The sequence below is a fragment of the Cetorhinus maximus genome, chromosome 18, assembly GCF_964194155.1.
Source record: "Cetorhinus maximus chromosome 18, sCetMax3.hap1.1, whole genome shotgun sequence".
Taxonomy (NCBI): Eukaryota; Metazoa; Chordata; class Chondrichthyes; order Lamniformes; family Cetorhinidae; genus Cetorhinus; species Cetorhinus maximus.
In genome coordinates this window covers 39,544,911-39,560,517 of record NC_135896.1, presented here as the reverse complement: position 1 = coordinate 39,560,517, position 15,607 = coordinate 39,544,911, and the positions used below count along the sequence as shown (strand labels likewise).

General features: G+C 42.0%; 1 protein-coding gene and 1 long non-coding RNA gene across 2 annotated transcripts in view; one reads left to right on the top strand and one right to left on the bottom strand.

Moving 5' to 3' along the window:
• Window positions 1-4,193: 4,193 nt before the first annotated feature.
• Window positions 4,194-6,372, bottom strand: LOC144693096 (uncharacterized). The gene is made up of 2 exons (XR_013579465.1): window positions 6,015-6,372; window positions 4,194-5,760 (listed from the first exon to the last, which is right to left on the bottom strand). It is a non-coding gene; the product is annotated as an uncharacterized LOC144693096 (long non-coding RNA).
• Window positions 5,757-15,607, top strand: part of ppp1r13bb (protein phosphatase 1, regulatory subunit 13Bb) — a 98,049-nt gene continuing 88,198 nt past the window's right edge. Inside the window, exon 1 of the mRNA XM_078562451.1 lies at window positions 5,757-6,449. Coding sequence (XP_078418577.1) covers window positions 6,441-6,449 — 9 coding nt within the window. The 5' untranslated portion in view covers window positions 5,757-6,440. The remainder of the gene's footprint in view (window positions 6,450-15,607) is intronic.

Sequence of the window (15,607 nt, the reverse complement as noted above, 5' to 3'; positions counted from 1 at the left end):
GGGAGTGAGGTAGGTATGGGGTAATTGAGAAGGCAGAAGTGCAGGAGCCTCAGCCTTTGCAATTGTCCAAAAGGTTTGAGTTTCTTGCAACTTGAATGGATGAGAGTGGGGCCTGCAGGGTGAATGAGCAAACTGACCATGGCACCGTGGTACAAGAAGCCATTCAAGTGAAGGGAGTAAATAGGAATGTAAGGGACAATATAGTCAGGGGATAGACACAGTTCTCTGTAGCTGAAAGCATGAATCCAGAAGGCTGTGTTGTCTGTCTGGTGCCAGGGTTTGGGTTGTCTGTTTGGGGCTGGAAAGGAACTTGCAGTGGGAGGGGCAGGATCCAGTTGTTGTGATCCACATAGGTATCAACGACATAGATAAGATCATAAAGGAGGTTTTGCTTAGGGAGTAAGAGCAGCAGGACTAAATTTAAAAAGCAGAACCGCAAGAGGATCATTTCTGGATTATTAGCTGAGCCAGAAGCAAATTGGCATAGAGTAAATAAGATTAGGGAGTTGAATGTGTGGCTCAAAGATTGGTGTGAGAGAAATGGGTTTCAATTCATGGGGCACTGGCACTGGTACTGGAGAAATTGGGAGCTGCACTGTTGAGACGGTCTCCACTTGAACCATGCCGGACCAGTGTTCTGGCGTGTCATATAACTAGGGTGAGTGGGGGTAGTGGGGGTGAGGGATCATATATGTGGTAAATTAAAGGGAAAGGACAAGACAAGAGAGAAAGGTAGCAATAAGGGTAATTATAATCAGAACTTGGCAGGAAGGGACAGAGCGTACAAACTAAGGAAAGTGCCAGCAATAAGGCCAGTGTTTGCAAAGATAGTATAAAGGCACGCCTAAAGGCTCTATCTGAATGCAGATTTCATTCATAACAAAACATGAATTGTCAGCTCAAATAGAAATAAATATGTATGACCTAATAGCCATTGTAGACACATGGCTACAAGCTGACCAAGGCTGAGTCCTGAATATTCAATGGTACTTGAAATTTTGGAAGGTCAGGAAGCTAGGAAAAAGTGGTGGGTTAGCTTTGTTAATTGAGGATGGTGTTAGTACAATAGTGAGAGATGACCTTAGTCCTAAAGATCCAAGATGTAGAATCAGTTTGGGTAGAGATCAGAAATAACAAAGGTAAGAAGTCACTTGTGGGTGTAGTTTATAGGCCCCCTTACAGTAACTACATTGCAGGATGATGTATACAGGAAGAAATAATGGAGGCTTGTTAGAAAGGTATGGCAATAATCATGGGTGATTTTAATCTATACATAGATTGGACGAATCAGATCAGCAAAGGTAGCCTGGAAGGTGAGTTCAGTGTTTCTTGGGACCATTTCTTAAAGAAGCACGTTCTAAAGCTAACCAGAGATCAGGCTATTCTAGACCTGATAACTTACAATGAGACAGATTTAATTAATGACCTTAAAGGTGCCTCTAGGTAGCAGTGATCATAACATGATTGAATTTTGCATTCAGTTTGGGGGAGAGAAGAGTGGGTCTATGACTAGTGATTGAAACTTAAAGATAATATTAGACCACAGTTAAACTTGAAGACAATTACAAGGGTATGAAGACAGACCTGGCTAAAGTGAACTGGGAAATTAGGTTGAGGGGTAGGTCAGTAGGGATGCAGTGGCAGACTTTTAAGGAGATATAACAGCAAAGATGCATTCCCATTGAGAAAGACTCTAGGAGAAGGATGCACCATCCATGGCTAACTAAGGAATTTAAAGATGGTATCAAATTGAAAGAAAAAGCGTACACTTGTGTGAAAATTGATAGGTCAGAAGATTGGACAGAATTTGAACACCAGCAAAGAATCACTAAAAATCAAATTTGGGAGAAATTTGAGTGAGAGAAAGCTAGTTAGAAATATAAAAACAGGCAGTAAGAGTTTCCACAAGTATTTAAAAAGGAAGAGTTAGTCCTTGAGAGAGCGAGTCTAGGGAATTAGTAAAGGGAAACAAGGAGGTGCCGGAAGCGTTGGAAAGAGATTTTGTCTGTCTTCACTAGAAGACACAAATAACATCCAAGACATACTTGTAAATCGAGGTGAAAGGAAAAGAGGAACTTAAAACAATTAGTATCACCAGGGAATTGGTACTCTGAAAATAATCAGAACTAAAGGCTGACAAATCCCCTGCACCCGATTGACTTCATTCTAGGGTCTTAAAAGAAGAGGCTGCAGAGATAGATGCATTGTTTGGAATTTCCCAAATTCCCTAGATTCTGGAAAGGTCCCATCAAATTGAAGAACAGCAAATGTAACTCCTTTATTCAAGAAAGGAGGGAGACAGAAAGCAAGATACTGCAGGCTAGTTAGTCTAACATCTGTCATAAGAAAAATGCTAGAATCTGTTATTAGCAGGGCACTTAAATCTGAATGCAATCAGACAATCAACATGGTTTTGTGATAGGGAAATCGTGTTTGACTAATTTATTTGAGTTCTTTGAGGAAGTAACAAGCAATGCGGATAAAGGGGAACCTACAGATGTGGTGTACTTAGATTTCCAAAAAGCATGTGATGAGGTGCCACATCAAAGGTTGCTACACAAAATAAGAGCTCATGGTGTAGGGGGTAATATTAGCAAGGATAGAGGATTGATTAGCTAACAGGAAGCAGAGGGTAAGGATAAATGGATCATTTGTCAGTTGGCAAGCTGTCACCAGTGGAGTGCCGCAGGCATCCATGCTGGGGCCTCAACTATTTACAATCTATATCAATGACTTGGATGAAGGAATCGAATGTATTGTTGCTAAATTTGCTGATGACAAAGATAGGTAGGAAAGTAAGTTGTGAAGAGGACATAGGTGTCTGCAATGGGATGTAGATAGGTTGAGTGGGCCAAACTTTGGCAGATGGCATATAATGTGGAAAACTGTCAGCTTGTCCACTTTGGCAGGAAGAATAGAAAAACAGCATATTATTGATTGCCGAACTCTGATGTACCAGGACACCCAGATCCCTCTGTACATCAATCGCAAAACGTTAGTATGCAGGTACAGCAAGTGATTAGGAAGGGAAATGGCATGTTGTTTATTGAAAGGGGAATTGCATATAAAAGTAGGGAAATTTTGCTAGAATTGTTCGGGGCTTTGGTGAGATCACATCTGGAGTAGTGTGTGCAGTTTTGGTCTCCTTACTAAAGAAAGGATACAATTGCATTAGAAGCAGTTGAGATGGTTCACTCGACTGATTCCTGGAATGAAGGGTTTATCTTATCAGGAAATGTTGGACAAGTTGGGCCTGACCCATTGGAGTTTAGAAGAATGAGAGGTGATCTTATTGAAACAAGATACTGAGGCAATTTGATAGGGTAGTTACTGGGAGGATGTTTCCATTTGTGGGAGAGACTTGAACCAGGGGCCACAGTTTAAGAATGAGGTCTACCGTTTAAGATGGCTGAGAGTTTTTTTCTCTCAAAAGGTCATGAAAATACAAAATGCTCTTCCTCCTAAAGCAGTGGAGGTTGGGTCATTGAATTTATTCACGGCAGAGTTAGACAGATTTTTGATAGACAAGGGAGTCAAGGGTTATGGGGGACAGACGGCAAAGTGTAGTTGAGACCACAACCAATTCAGCCATGATCTTATTGAATAGCAGAGAAGGCTCAAAGGGCTGAATGGCCTACTCCTGTTCCCAAGTTCCGTCCAATGTTCCCACCTACCAGTGTTACTCATCTCCCACATCTTTCATCCTTGTGATGTAATTTGTACTGAAGTGCAGCCAAGTAGGTGTAAGTTAATATGTGCAGAAAAGGAAGAGACAATCCATCAGTCTGGATAAACTCAAATATTTCCTGGTGGTTAAGGGGATCTCCCAAATCTAAGGGTGATCTTTGAGGTGGTTTTTTGTACTCCAGCACTTGAATGTTTTGGCACTTAAATGTTTTGGCAGTCAGAATTAGATGAAGTATTCAGGGTACAGTCTGGCCAGATGTGCTACCTGTCTCTCTTTTTCAGAACCACCAGTCAATAACTGTACAGCATATCGTTAATTAATAGAAATTATTTTTATCTACTGCCCCATGTTCCACATGATAGATTATCTACTTGATTTTCTCTTAGTGTTGCCATTTTATAATCACTTCAATTTTGAGTTACAAATGTTCCATTGTGTATTAAAGTTTTGTTTTTTAACCATATCTAGAATCTTCCAGTCAAGGACATTGATACCACTACTGAGCTACATGGACTTGTGCTAGAATCATGTGAACCACCGCTGAATGAAATGGGTTACAGAAGAATGACCATCATCTGGAAGCATACTGTGTGTTTTGTTCAAACTTGTACAATGTTTATGAAATTATAGCAATAAATGTTGCTTTGGAAGTTCAAGTTTCTTTTTAAATAGATATTCTGTTTGTTGTTTTTATACTGAAAACGTGATCTTTACACAAACTAAACCAGTTCCAAACAGCAGTAATCAGTTAAGAGTCTAGTGGTTTTACTTTCATTCTGCTACTCTGACATTACTGTTATTGTTTTTAATCAAGATTGCATCACAAGCTTGGAATGAATGGGTGGAGGCAATTGTTGAATACTGCTTTGTTATTATTTGGATTACTTTTATTTTTCCAAGGTCTCATTGCATAAGCTTGGGTGGAAGCAGTTTCTGGGTGTTGGTACATGTACTCCTATTTCATGCAACTATTCACATCACACAACTATTTAGGATATGTGTTCTTTCCTCCACCCATCCTTATTTTTGGAAAAAAAATGTCAACTCATAACAGTCCAGTCAAGGCTGCACGTAAATTTCATAGAAAACGGTAAAATGCGATAAGAACCAAAAATACTGATTTTATAATGTCCTAACAGGAGGCTGTTCAGTCCATCGTGCCAGTCAGTTCTTCGAAAGCCATCAATTAATTCCTTTCACCTTCAAGTATTTCTCCAGTTTTCTTTTGAAAGTTATAAATTAAATCTGCTTACCCCCACCATTTCAGACAGTGCATTCCAGATCGTCATAACTTGTGGTGTAAAGCAAAACTCATCTTGTCTGGTAGTTTTGCCAATTATTTGTTCTGATGAAAGGTCATTGGCCTGAAACATTAACTCTTTCTGCACAGATGTTGTCAGCCCTGCTCTGTATTTCGAGCATTTTCTGCTTTGCTGTGTCCCATGGTTATTGAACCAATTCCATTTGATTATTGGAGTAAAGCATTCATGCTTTGGCTGAAAACACCTGCCTGGTTTCATCAAATTGATGCACTTTAGAATTGGACTAACTGATTTTTTTTTCTCAGATGGTGCCCCTCCCCAACTATGAAAACTATTTCCTTGAAAATTAAAACTTTTAAAACACTACCAATGAATTTTTCTCAGGAGGGTGACTAATATTTGATTTGTGAAGTTGTCCTGCTATAAGGTAGACTCAAGCTAATAAAATAATTTTAAACTCAGCAAATTATGAATTTCAAGCTTTTGCTCATCAAACTTTGCCCCCAACATGTTACGGGTTAGATGCCAGGTTGTCTGTCGGCTACGGTTAATCTCTCAAGTTACCTTACTAAGCTTCTCTGTTCACTTTTTCATCACTTGGCATTAATCTCTAGCAGAAAATAAGAGCTGGATGGGGGCTATGCTGACCTTGTGCTAGATCACGCTTTTTTTAAAAAAGATTGCCAGTTTTCGGTTTAAAGCATCGTCGGCCAGCAGGTGGCGATCATTGTGCATCATAGCTGATGTGATATCCTAGGCGAGTTGCTGCAATGCCATGTTCTTCATCCCCTCTGCATTGCTCAGCCTCTCCTGCAGACAATCGGGAGACGACAATTAGTTTACATTCCAGGGATACCAAACTACTTGTGCTGGCATCTCCCGCCCGCTTGTCAGATCGACCCAACCATTTGCGCAAACCATGACAGTTTTGAGACAACAGTGGTGAGATTTCAAGAAAGGAAAGTCGGGGGAAGCAGTGCGTATTTTTTTTAAAAAAAAAGACTTTGTACTGTAAAGAAACGCCGTAAATTGAAGTGTCTGCTGGCCGCCGGCACCAATCCTACCTGACGCACAGGCTCCCGATGACGCCGGGGGGCGGGGTGTCAGCTGACTAGGCCTCGCGCTCCCGCTCGTGGCTTCCGCGCGCCGCCCCCGCCCGGGACCGAGCTTCAACGGGAAAGTGGCTTCAAACTCTTGGCAGCGCCGAGCCGAGCCGTCCACGCCAGCTGCGATCTGGGGCCACAGCCCTGCAATCGGCTCGCCGCCTCCTGCCATTTTTTTTTTTTAAATCGCCGCCCGTTGACGTTTGTTGTCTCCTTGGCTCGAGAGCGAAGGGTGAAGTCAGCAGCGGCCTGGAGTTGGACGGGTGCCCCCAGTCAGAACCCCTCCCCTCCCAGCTGCAACTGCTGCCGGCGGCCGCTCGGGATCAGAGGAAATTGAACCCTTTTTCTCTTGGTCGCATGGTGGGGTTGTGCTGAGATCTCGCCAAAATGATGCCGGTGAGTGTTTTGTCTGGTTCCGTCCTGGGACTTAATAACGTGAATTAACATGATTTAAGGAGAAGCTAAGTATCCTTTTCAAATAATCTCTTCCCCCACGGAAGGGGAAAACCCAGGAAATTTACTGTGTGGGGGTTTTTGACGCTAATCGTGGTAGAAGAAAGCAATAACTAAAATACCGCAGTGAGCTCCTTCCTACCAGATCATTGCACGTTATCCAGTTAACGTCGAAATGCTGTGTTATTTATATTTTAACATTCACCTTGACCAAAATATTATTTTAATAAACTGAAAGGAAACCTCTGCTCGGTTGTCTTTTGTGAAATGGTTTTGATGAGTTTCGATGTTTGCACATCTTCAGTTTTCTCAGATGTTCACTGTACCATTTTAATTACTGTGATTTAATAAAGACCTGAAAACAGTGCGTAAAATTCCGATGCGCGAATAAAACGAAAATATAACTGTGGGAAGTACTATTATTGTTATTGTACTATATTAAAAACAAACTTTGATAAAAGTAGAACTTCTTGATAATTGTAGGGAATGTAAATTATGTTCACTCTGGATCAAAAAGGCATTTCACCAAGTAATATTTTGGTGACATGTCAACAAATAAAGCCATTATTTATACCTCCGCTGCGGAAAAGCGAGATGTAGCATTTTTTTGCTATATTTGAGATAGTCTTTATCCTTCCAAGTATTGCATCAAAGATTTTTGCTATAGATAGAAACTGCAACATCAAGAACTTGTTATACAATATTGCATATTCACTAGCTTTAGTTCTTGGCTTGATAAGGCCATGTCTTTTTTAAATTTGAAGCCCAGAACAAAAATACCACTAGTGTGTAGGTTTGCATTATGCTATTATTTACCCAATATTAATATGTTTTTAATTGAACTTTTTGAATTCCTGGAGAGATTAGTCTTCAGATAGCTTTGGGAATGATGTGCTTCTACAGTCGATGATAACTGCATTATTTATGTTCATGGCTGTCTGTTGAATGGAGTTTTAACTAATGAGGCAAAAATGTTTTCAGTGGAACCCCTCCCTTTGCAACCTAATCTTCAATCGTTTAATTTTTTCTCAATCCCTCCCTCTCGCTTAAGATTTTGCTTTTCCTCCTCTAACAGAAAACCTAGGCTGAATATACAAATGAACTTCTTGTGAATATGCACCTTTAATGTTTTGCACTTACTGGAAAAGTAGTGAAGATCCTGTTATTTATTTGCTTTATAATTTTTTTGCCTCATTCACTGTCCTTTCTATATTTCTGTTTAGTTGAGAGAACAATGGTTTATTGATACAGTTCTGTACTGATGACGGGAGGCATATTTGTGGGGCGGGATAGGCTTCATTGCTGACATTTGATGAGTTTCAGTATTAATCTACTGCATGATGTGGCCTCTCAGATTTAATGTTTATATACATTTGAGTTTAGGGTTTTCCAACAACTGTAGATTTTCCTGAACTCGGGGAGTGAAGGGGATGGACGAAGAATGATGAGATGGGCTGGTGAGCTGGTTGATCTGCCAGATTTGTTGGGTTACCAGTCGGGGGACCTGAGGAGGATGCAAAAATCATAACTGCTTCTCCCTTTCCACTGGTTCCTGTGAGAAGCTTCAGGGGAGATATTTAAAGCAGAGTTTTTTAAAGAAACCCTTACAGATTTGATTGGCAGCCACTTAATGCTAAAGTTCAAGTCAGGTATCTACTATTCTTTGGAGCCCTGTATCCTAACTGCAGAATAAACTGCATCCCCTTGGTGACAAGTGAGTTCAGAGGATCTTTTTAACTTGTGTGACTGGCCTGAAACTGTCTGTTGACACTCCTGAGTTATGGGTGTTTCACATTGGCAAAACAGTTACACCAACTCTCTGTCTCTAGTGAGATATATTTCATTTGGCTGTAAGTTGTATTCAAGTTGTTGCATTGTTTTTATTGTAAATTTATAACTTGTGTTAAAATTATAGTTTATAACAGTAATGAGAGAAAATCTAGTTGTGTAAACTTTTTAAAAGACTTTTTTAAAAAAAACATTCATTGATGTAAATGCACAAATCAGAACCCACCTGTGAGACTTTTTAATTGTTCAGAAGATTTATGAAATACAGAATAATACTTCTGGAGAATTGAAAATTGCTTTTTAGATAATTTAGGATGCATACACATTCTTTTGGAATCTCAACTGACCATCCTCTTCATTGATAAAGTATGCATTTCAAAAGTTACAGAATTAAATGTTATTGGATTTGCACCTATCCTCTTAAATGTCCTGATTTAAATGCTGTTGAGGAACATGCATTGGCTCTTGGGTTGTATTAATATTAACTTCTTGAATTGCTTATCACCAAAAATGTTTGGTGCCGTTTGACATTTTTTTGACATTGGCCTCTGCACTTTACAAATAATAATTAGAACACTTGTGTCCATTAAATATGGAGTATGTTTGTTTGACTCTTGCATATATGTTTTTTTTTTATATCTTGTGGTTGGGTTGACGCTAACATTCTGGTTGGCACCGCAAGGAAGCTGTAAATCCTATCCTGTAACTAACTATTGTTTCTGTTTGTACATTTGCGGTTTTGTAAAGTGGAAAAAAAAACTCTTAAATATAAAGGTTGGGTAGTTTTGTATTTTGGAACTCCAATTTTTGTATACAAGTTTCCTCTTTTTTCCACTACTGATGGTCTGACTCCTCGCTTGGTTCCACAGTTACTGCACTTCACCTGGTATTTTACCTATTCTTAGCCTGTTATTTAACTAGCCAGTAGGGAAGTATTGACTAAATTGCTAGTCTGCATAAAGTTATCACCTTGATATTTGTCTGAAATTGACCTTCACTGTAGAACAGTCTGGGAATTTGTATTGGTTGCTTACACTGATGCAAGCCTCACCGACTAAAGAATACTAATCAAGCTAAGAATTTCCACAGAATTTTTCCAGGTATTTCTGTTTCTGTTTTTGTTAAGAATTTCCACACTCTGAAGTACAGAATAAATTCAGTACTAGTTGTGCATATCCACACTTTATGCTGAACTGCAACAGTACTATATGCAAGGCTAAAAGTTATGCTTTTGAAGAGTGTTAAATTCAATGGACACAGATTAAGTACTTAAAAAAAAAACTGCATGTTGTGGTTCTTATTTGTGTAGAGTCAGAGTCATAATGGCACAGAAGGAGGCTATTTGGTTCATTGAGCCCATGCTGGCTCTCCCTAGGGCAATCCAATCAGTCCCATTCCCCAACTTTAGCTCTAAGTTTATTTCCCTCAAGTGCCTATTCAGTGTACTTTAAAAATCATTCTTCATCTCTGCTTCCACCATAGTTGGCAAGTTCCAGGCCATCACCACTTGGTGAGTTTAAAAAAAAGTTTTTCCTTACATTCCCCTCTGTATTTCCTGCCCAAAACCTTAAATCTTTGTCCCCTAGTCATTGTACCATAAGCTAATGGGAACAGCTTTTCTTTGTCTACCTTTTACATAGGATGTATATGGCACAGAAACAGGCTATTCTGCCCAACCAGTACATATCTAATCTAAACCTTTCATCAAATCTCCCCTCAATCTCCTTTGCTTCAAAGAGAAGAACCCCAGCCTCTCTGAGCCATTCTGATAAATTTCCTCTGCACCCTCTCAAGGACCTACGTAACCTTCCTAAACTGCGGTGACCCAGAACTGGGCACAGCACTCTAGTTATGGCTGAACCAGAGCTTTATATAGATTCAGCATACCTTCTCTTGATGTGTAGTTTGAATATGTATTGAAAAATATTTTTGGTTTTGTGTAAGGATTTCTAACTGGGGAATCTTATTGCCCACTTATGCCTCTGTATAGATAAACAATATCCTTAATGTACAAAACAACCCAAGATCCTTCAAAAGATGAATGGGGAAAATAGATGAAAGAAATGGCCAATGAAGCAGGGTCAGAAGAGGTGATTGAAATCTTTAAAAGCATGCATTTTTAAAGATAAATAACTGGAGTTTAATTAGGAAATTTGTGTATAATGGAGCTTAGGTGGCTTGAAAGGTTGGTGGGAGTGGGACAGGACAAGGCTGAAGGATAAAAACAAAAAACTACTGTGGATGCTGGAAATCCAAAACAAAAACAGAATTACCTGGAAAAACTCAGCAGGTCTGGCAGCATCGGCGGAGAAGAAACGAGTCGACGTTTCGAGTCCTTATGACCCTTCAACAGAACGAGGTTGCAGAGATGCAGTGGGGTGAGGTCATGAAAGAATGCAAAGACAAAGATTTGAAGGACAGGGAGCAAATTTGTCAGTGAGAATAGGTGATGGGCTAGCAAGATTTGGTGGTTGAGGCATCATGAACATTATTTGCTGCTGAGAAAAGTTCACCATTTGACGATTGACATTTCAGAATTTTTAACTTTTTCCACAGACATGTTTAAAGTGAATCCACAAAGAATAAGTTGTATAATCAAACCACATGAGCCAAAATGATGCCTTATACTCTGACTTTGGTGGATAGTTATTATCTTGTCACAAGGCTCTCCAGTAAGCATCAGCATGTGTTTTATTTTTGGTGTGAGATATTTTTGATTGTAATTTCAATATACCTGCTGCCGGGCAAGTGAAGGATCAGGAACCAAGTCCCATTTTGCTGAGTGGCAACAAAAAAATGAGTAAACCACATGAGAAGCTTGCTCTTTCATAGTTTTCTGTATGTTAACAGCAAGTCTTTATTAACAGCTTGTAACTATACACAAATATACAGTGAAGAGTACAGACATGGAGCTATCTCTATCCTAGGTCTTAACACAGCTCTGGCCAACACCACACTGACCCTAGTCCTCGGTCATGTGCCCCTTACATCACTGTGTGGGCATACTGTACTCAGTCCCACATTAATCCTGTATGTGCCAGACCCTTCTACTACACACACCCCAGCCCACCCCACCAAAGTCTTTATCCCATGGATACTTCAGTTCTTACATTCGTATAAGTTTTATGCATTTACCTTATTGTTACAACCTTAATGCTATTCTAACATTATTGCTATTACAGTATTAGCATTAACAACATTCTCAGTACCCATCTCCCCCTTCAAGTACTTGAAATTAGAGATTCACACAGTCTGGAGGCCTTATAACCCTTCCACATCTTGTTTGCTGTTCCATTGGGAGAGTAGTAGGTTCTGTTAGTTCTGGTTCTTGTTGGCTTGGAGGTTGGACTGGCATTTGTGTACCCTCGTCAATAGTCCACCACTGTGCAATGGATGGAGCCTGTCTAGGGAGAGGGTGGAGACTCCTGTTATGCCTGACTCTGCCCTCTGGCGTGCCAATCAGACCGGACCAGGACTGGTTCTCATTCTGTCAGAGGACCATTCCATGTTTCCAAAGTCAGGGATCCAGACCTTGTCACTCTGCTGCAGCTGTGGCAAGTGTCTGGTGTGGTGCCGCCTGTAGTAGGCAGAAGCTTGCTTCTATCTGTAGGACTGCTCTCTTGCTTGTATGTCCTGGTAGTCCCTGGTAGGAGTTTCTTTGGCAGGATCGGGACTCGTATATGAAGTTACCTGTCCATCAGGGGCTTGGATGGGGACAGGCTGCACTGTAAGTGGGTGGGTCTGTTAATGAGCAGTGCGGTGAGGAAGTCCTCATTTTTCTTCAGGAGGGCCTTCACCATAAGAACCCCTTGTTCCGCTTCACTGTTTGCAGGTATCTCAGGGAGCTGGCGCGGTGGCGGAAGCTGAATATGGCTTTGTTCAAGAATTGTGGGCCATTATCCGATATGAATCTATCCAGTTGCCATGGCTTGCGAACATCTGAGCGGTTTTAATGACTGTCTCTGTGGTGGTCGTATGAAGTTGCTTTATCTCCACCCATCTGGAGAAGTAGTCTACGATGATTAGGAAGAGTTTGCCATTGTAGTCAAACAAGTCCGTGGCCAGCCTTTCCCATGCCTGTTGGGAAATTGTGTGGGAATGATTGGCTCCCTTTGGTCCTGGCAGTGCAATGCACAAACCTGGTAATTTGTGATGGTGGTCTCTATTGCTTTGGAGATACCAGCCATCAGATGGTGGGTTGGGCCTGTGCCCTAGGCCTGTGTGATGCCCAGATGACACTGACCCTGGTGTATCTTCTGAAGGACATCTGCCCACAGAGAGGCTAGACTGACCAAGAGTTCATCTATGACAGTAAAGTGGCTCTGCTGTTCGACCACGTTTTGGCTGAGCCACCGCTCGGTCTCTGATGAGGCCACCATTGTTGGCAGTAAGTACGGATATGGCCACACTCTTCATCGCATAGCTGCTCTTGGCCAATCTGTTGGACGCTCGTCTTGGTTGTCGGCAGGTCTGATAGTGGTTTGGGAATAGATCTCCAGCTCTGCGATAAAGTCTACATCCTGTTTGGTTGGAAGGCCCACGATGACCCTTGAAAGCGTATCTACCATTGTCTGACTTTTTTTTGCCCTGGATATAGATGGTCTCATAGGCGAATATCATGAGGCGTAGGTGAAACCTCTGGATCCAAGGAGGAATTTTTGCAAGCTCCTTTTGTTTAACGAAAAGAGGAGTGGGTTATGGTCCATCTTGATTGTGAACTTGAGGCTGCTGATATAGTCAGAAAACCTCTCACATGTGACAGCAAGAGCTTCCTTCCTGATGACGGCATACTTCGTTTCCATGTCCAACAGCCCTCTAGACGCATAGTAGAGGGGTCACTGCCATCAAATTGCTTCTGAAAGAGAACTGCCCCGAGGCCTGTGGATGAAGCATCAGCCACCATGGTGGAGGACAGGGCTGGGCCAGAATGTTGATGGAGAGCAACATTTCCTTGACATGAGTGAATGCATGCTCTTAATGGGCATCCTAGTACCACTCTTGGTCTTTCTTGAGCAGGTGTCTCAACAGTTCCATGACTTGTGCCCAGTGAAGTAAAAACTTTGCCAGCTGGTTTACCATTGGACAGAGGAAGGAGAGGGGAAGTCGATGATTGTCTTTGTTTTGTGTGGGTCTGCTGTGATTCCTTTGACGACGTGGCCCAGGAACTGAATGGAGGTCATGGTAAACTCACATTTTAATATTCAGCAGCAGCTCTGTCTCTTGTAGCCACCCCAAGACTGCCATGAGCCTTTCATCATGCTCTTCCACGATGAGCCCGTGGACCAAGACACCCCCATGTGGCAAATAACCCCTGAAGGCCCTGTAGCATGTCTGACATCAGAGCATCTCTGACGACAACATAATCTCAAAGGGCAGACCGTTGAAGTAAAATCTGCCAAAGGGGGGTGATAAATGTAGTTAGGAGTCCTCATTGAGGGGAAGCTGCTAGAAACCACTGCTGGGGTCTAGTTTGGAAAACACTCTGTTCCTTGAAAGCTTGGTCAGGCTCTCGTCCATTGAGGACATGGGATGGGCCTCCCTGCCTATAGCCTTGTTAAGCAGGCTGAGGTCCAAGCAGATGCGGAGAGACCCATTCGGTCTTCGGACTGAGACCATCCCTGAGCACCATGTGGTAGGTTGTTTGATTGTTCACTATCTTGTCCAGCAGCCACTGTACTTCCTTCTTGAAGTGGTGGGGGGGTCCCTTCGTGGAGCGGAAAGGCACACTGGCTTGGCATTACTCCTGAGCGTGATCCATAAGCATTTTTCAGGTGGTCCAGTCCCATGAAGAGCTTTAGGAACTCTTGCCTGTATTTAGAGCCAAGCCCTTGCCAGTTGACCTCATCAGTTCATTGCAGGAGGTTAAGCTCGATACAGGCATTGCGGCTTAATAGTCTTCCGGTTGTGGACCATGAAGAGGATCGCTTGGATTGTTTTGTTCCTGTAGCTCTGAGTCACTTGCAGGGTACCCTTGATTGGAAGGCAGAGTGCTCCTGCCGCATGAGGCGAAGTGTCCGTTGTTTGAAGTTGGGAAGTCTTTGAGCCATGGTTCCTTATCAGACAGGACTGTGACACTGGCACCTGAATCTAATCAAAAAATTTTTGATGCCCATTTACCAGGATGTCAGCATTGCAAAATGAAGAACCACGATCTTTGATCTCAACCAAGAAGCATGGCTGTGTGTCTTCTGGGTTTTCAGTCTCGACCTCCTGGATTACCTTTTTTGGGCTATCTGCAGTGCTGGGGTTTGACTTGCACAGTTTACCAAAGTGGCCCTGTCTGTTGCAGTGGAAGCATTGGGTTGTCCTCTGCTGGCTTGATTTAATCAGTGAGAGTAGCGTTGTGAAGAGCAAGATGTTTGAATGAAGCGCAGGCTTGCTGTTTAAGGATTCGGACAGTCGCGAGGCTCCCAAGAGTTGAGTAAGTTAATAATTTGTTTTTTTCTGTTCAACTTGGAGGCCACGTTTTGAGGCTCGGAGTTAGGGAATCAGGATTAGCAACAGGTTTCGTCTGAACGGTGCTTCTGACTGAATTAATAAAAGGGCTTCTCGGGCCTGGCTGCAACCTGGAAGTGAAAAGGATTTGGCTCATCCTTGCAGGCTAGGAAGTCTGTGTGCTGAAGCTGGACTTCCAAGAGAGATTGAATGGAGTCTTCTGCTGAGGTAAAACTTCTGCCCTTAGTTTCCAGGCCCTTCTCTCTGGAGCTTTTTCTGGTGAATTTTCTCAGCATCTGTAGCTTTGTTTGGGAGCTTCTACCAGTTCGGAATCCATTGAATATGTTCTTTTCGTAGTCTTTCTGCATTTCTGTGAAGATGGGGTTTTTTGATCTGCAGCTGCCACCATGTTGGGATGGTGTTGGTTGTGGAACGTGTCTGTCAAAGAAGCCGCCTTCGTCTCCTGTATGTTAACAGCAAGCCTTTATTAACTACTTGTAACTATATACAAATATACAGTAAAGGGTACAGGCATGGAGCTGTTTCCATCTGAGGTCATAACACACCTCTGGCCAACACCACACTGACCCTAGGTCTAGGTCATATGCTGCCTTACAACACTGTGTGGGCGGTACTGTTCCCAGTTCCACATTAACCCTGCATGTGCCAAACCCTCCTACTACACTAACCACTGACCAGAAAAAAGGAAAATAGATATGTTGTCTGCCCTCCATTTAGGGTAGTGTGATGGATAGGATATGAACTCCATTATCCTCTCTCTATCTGTCCGTAAGCAGATGTGTCTTTAATTGATTTTAAAAATGGGCAGTGGCATGTTTCCCCAAACCCTCAGTTTATGAAGCCCAATTTTTAAATCA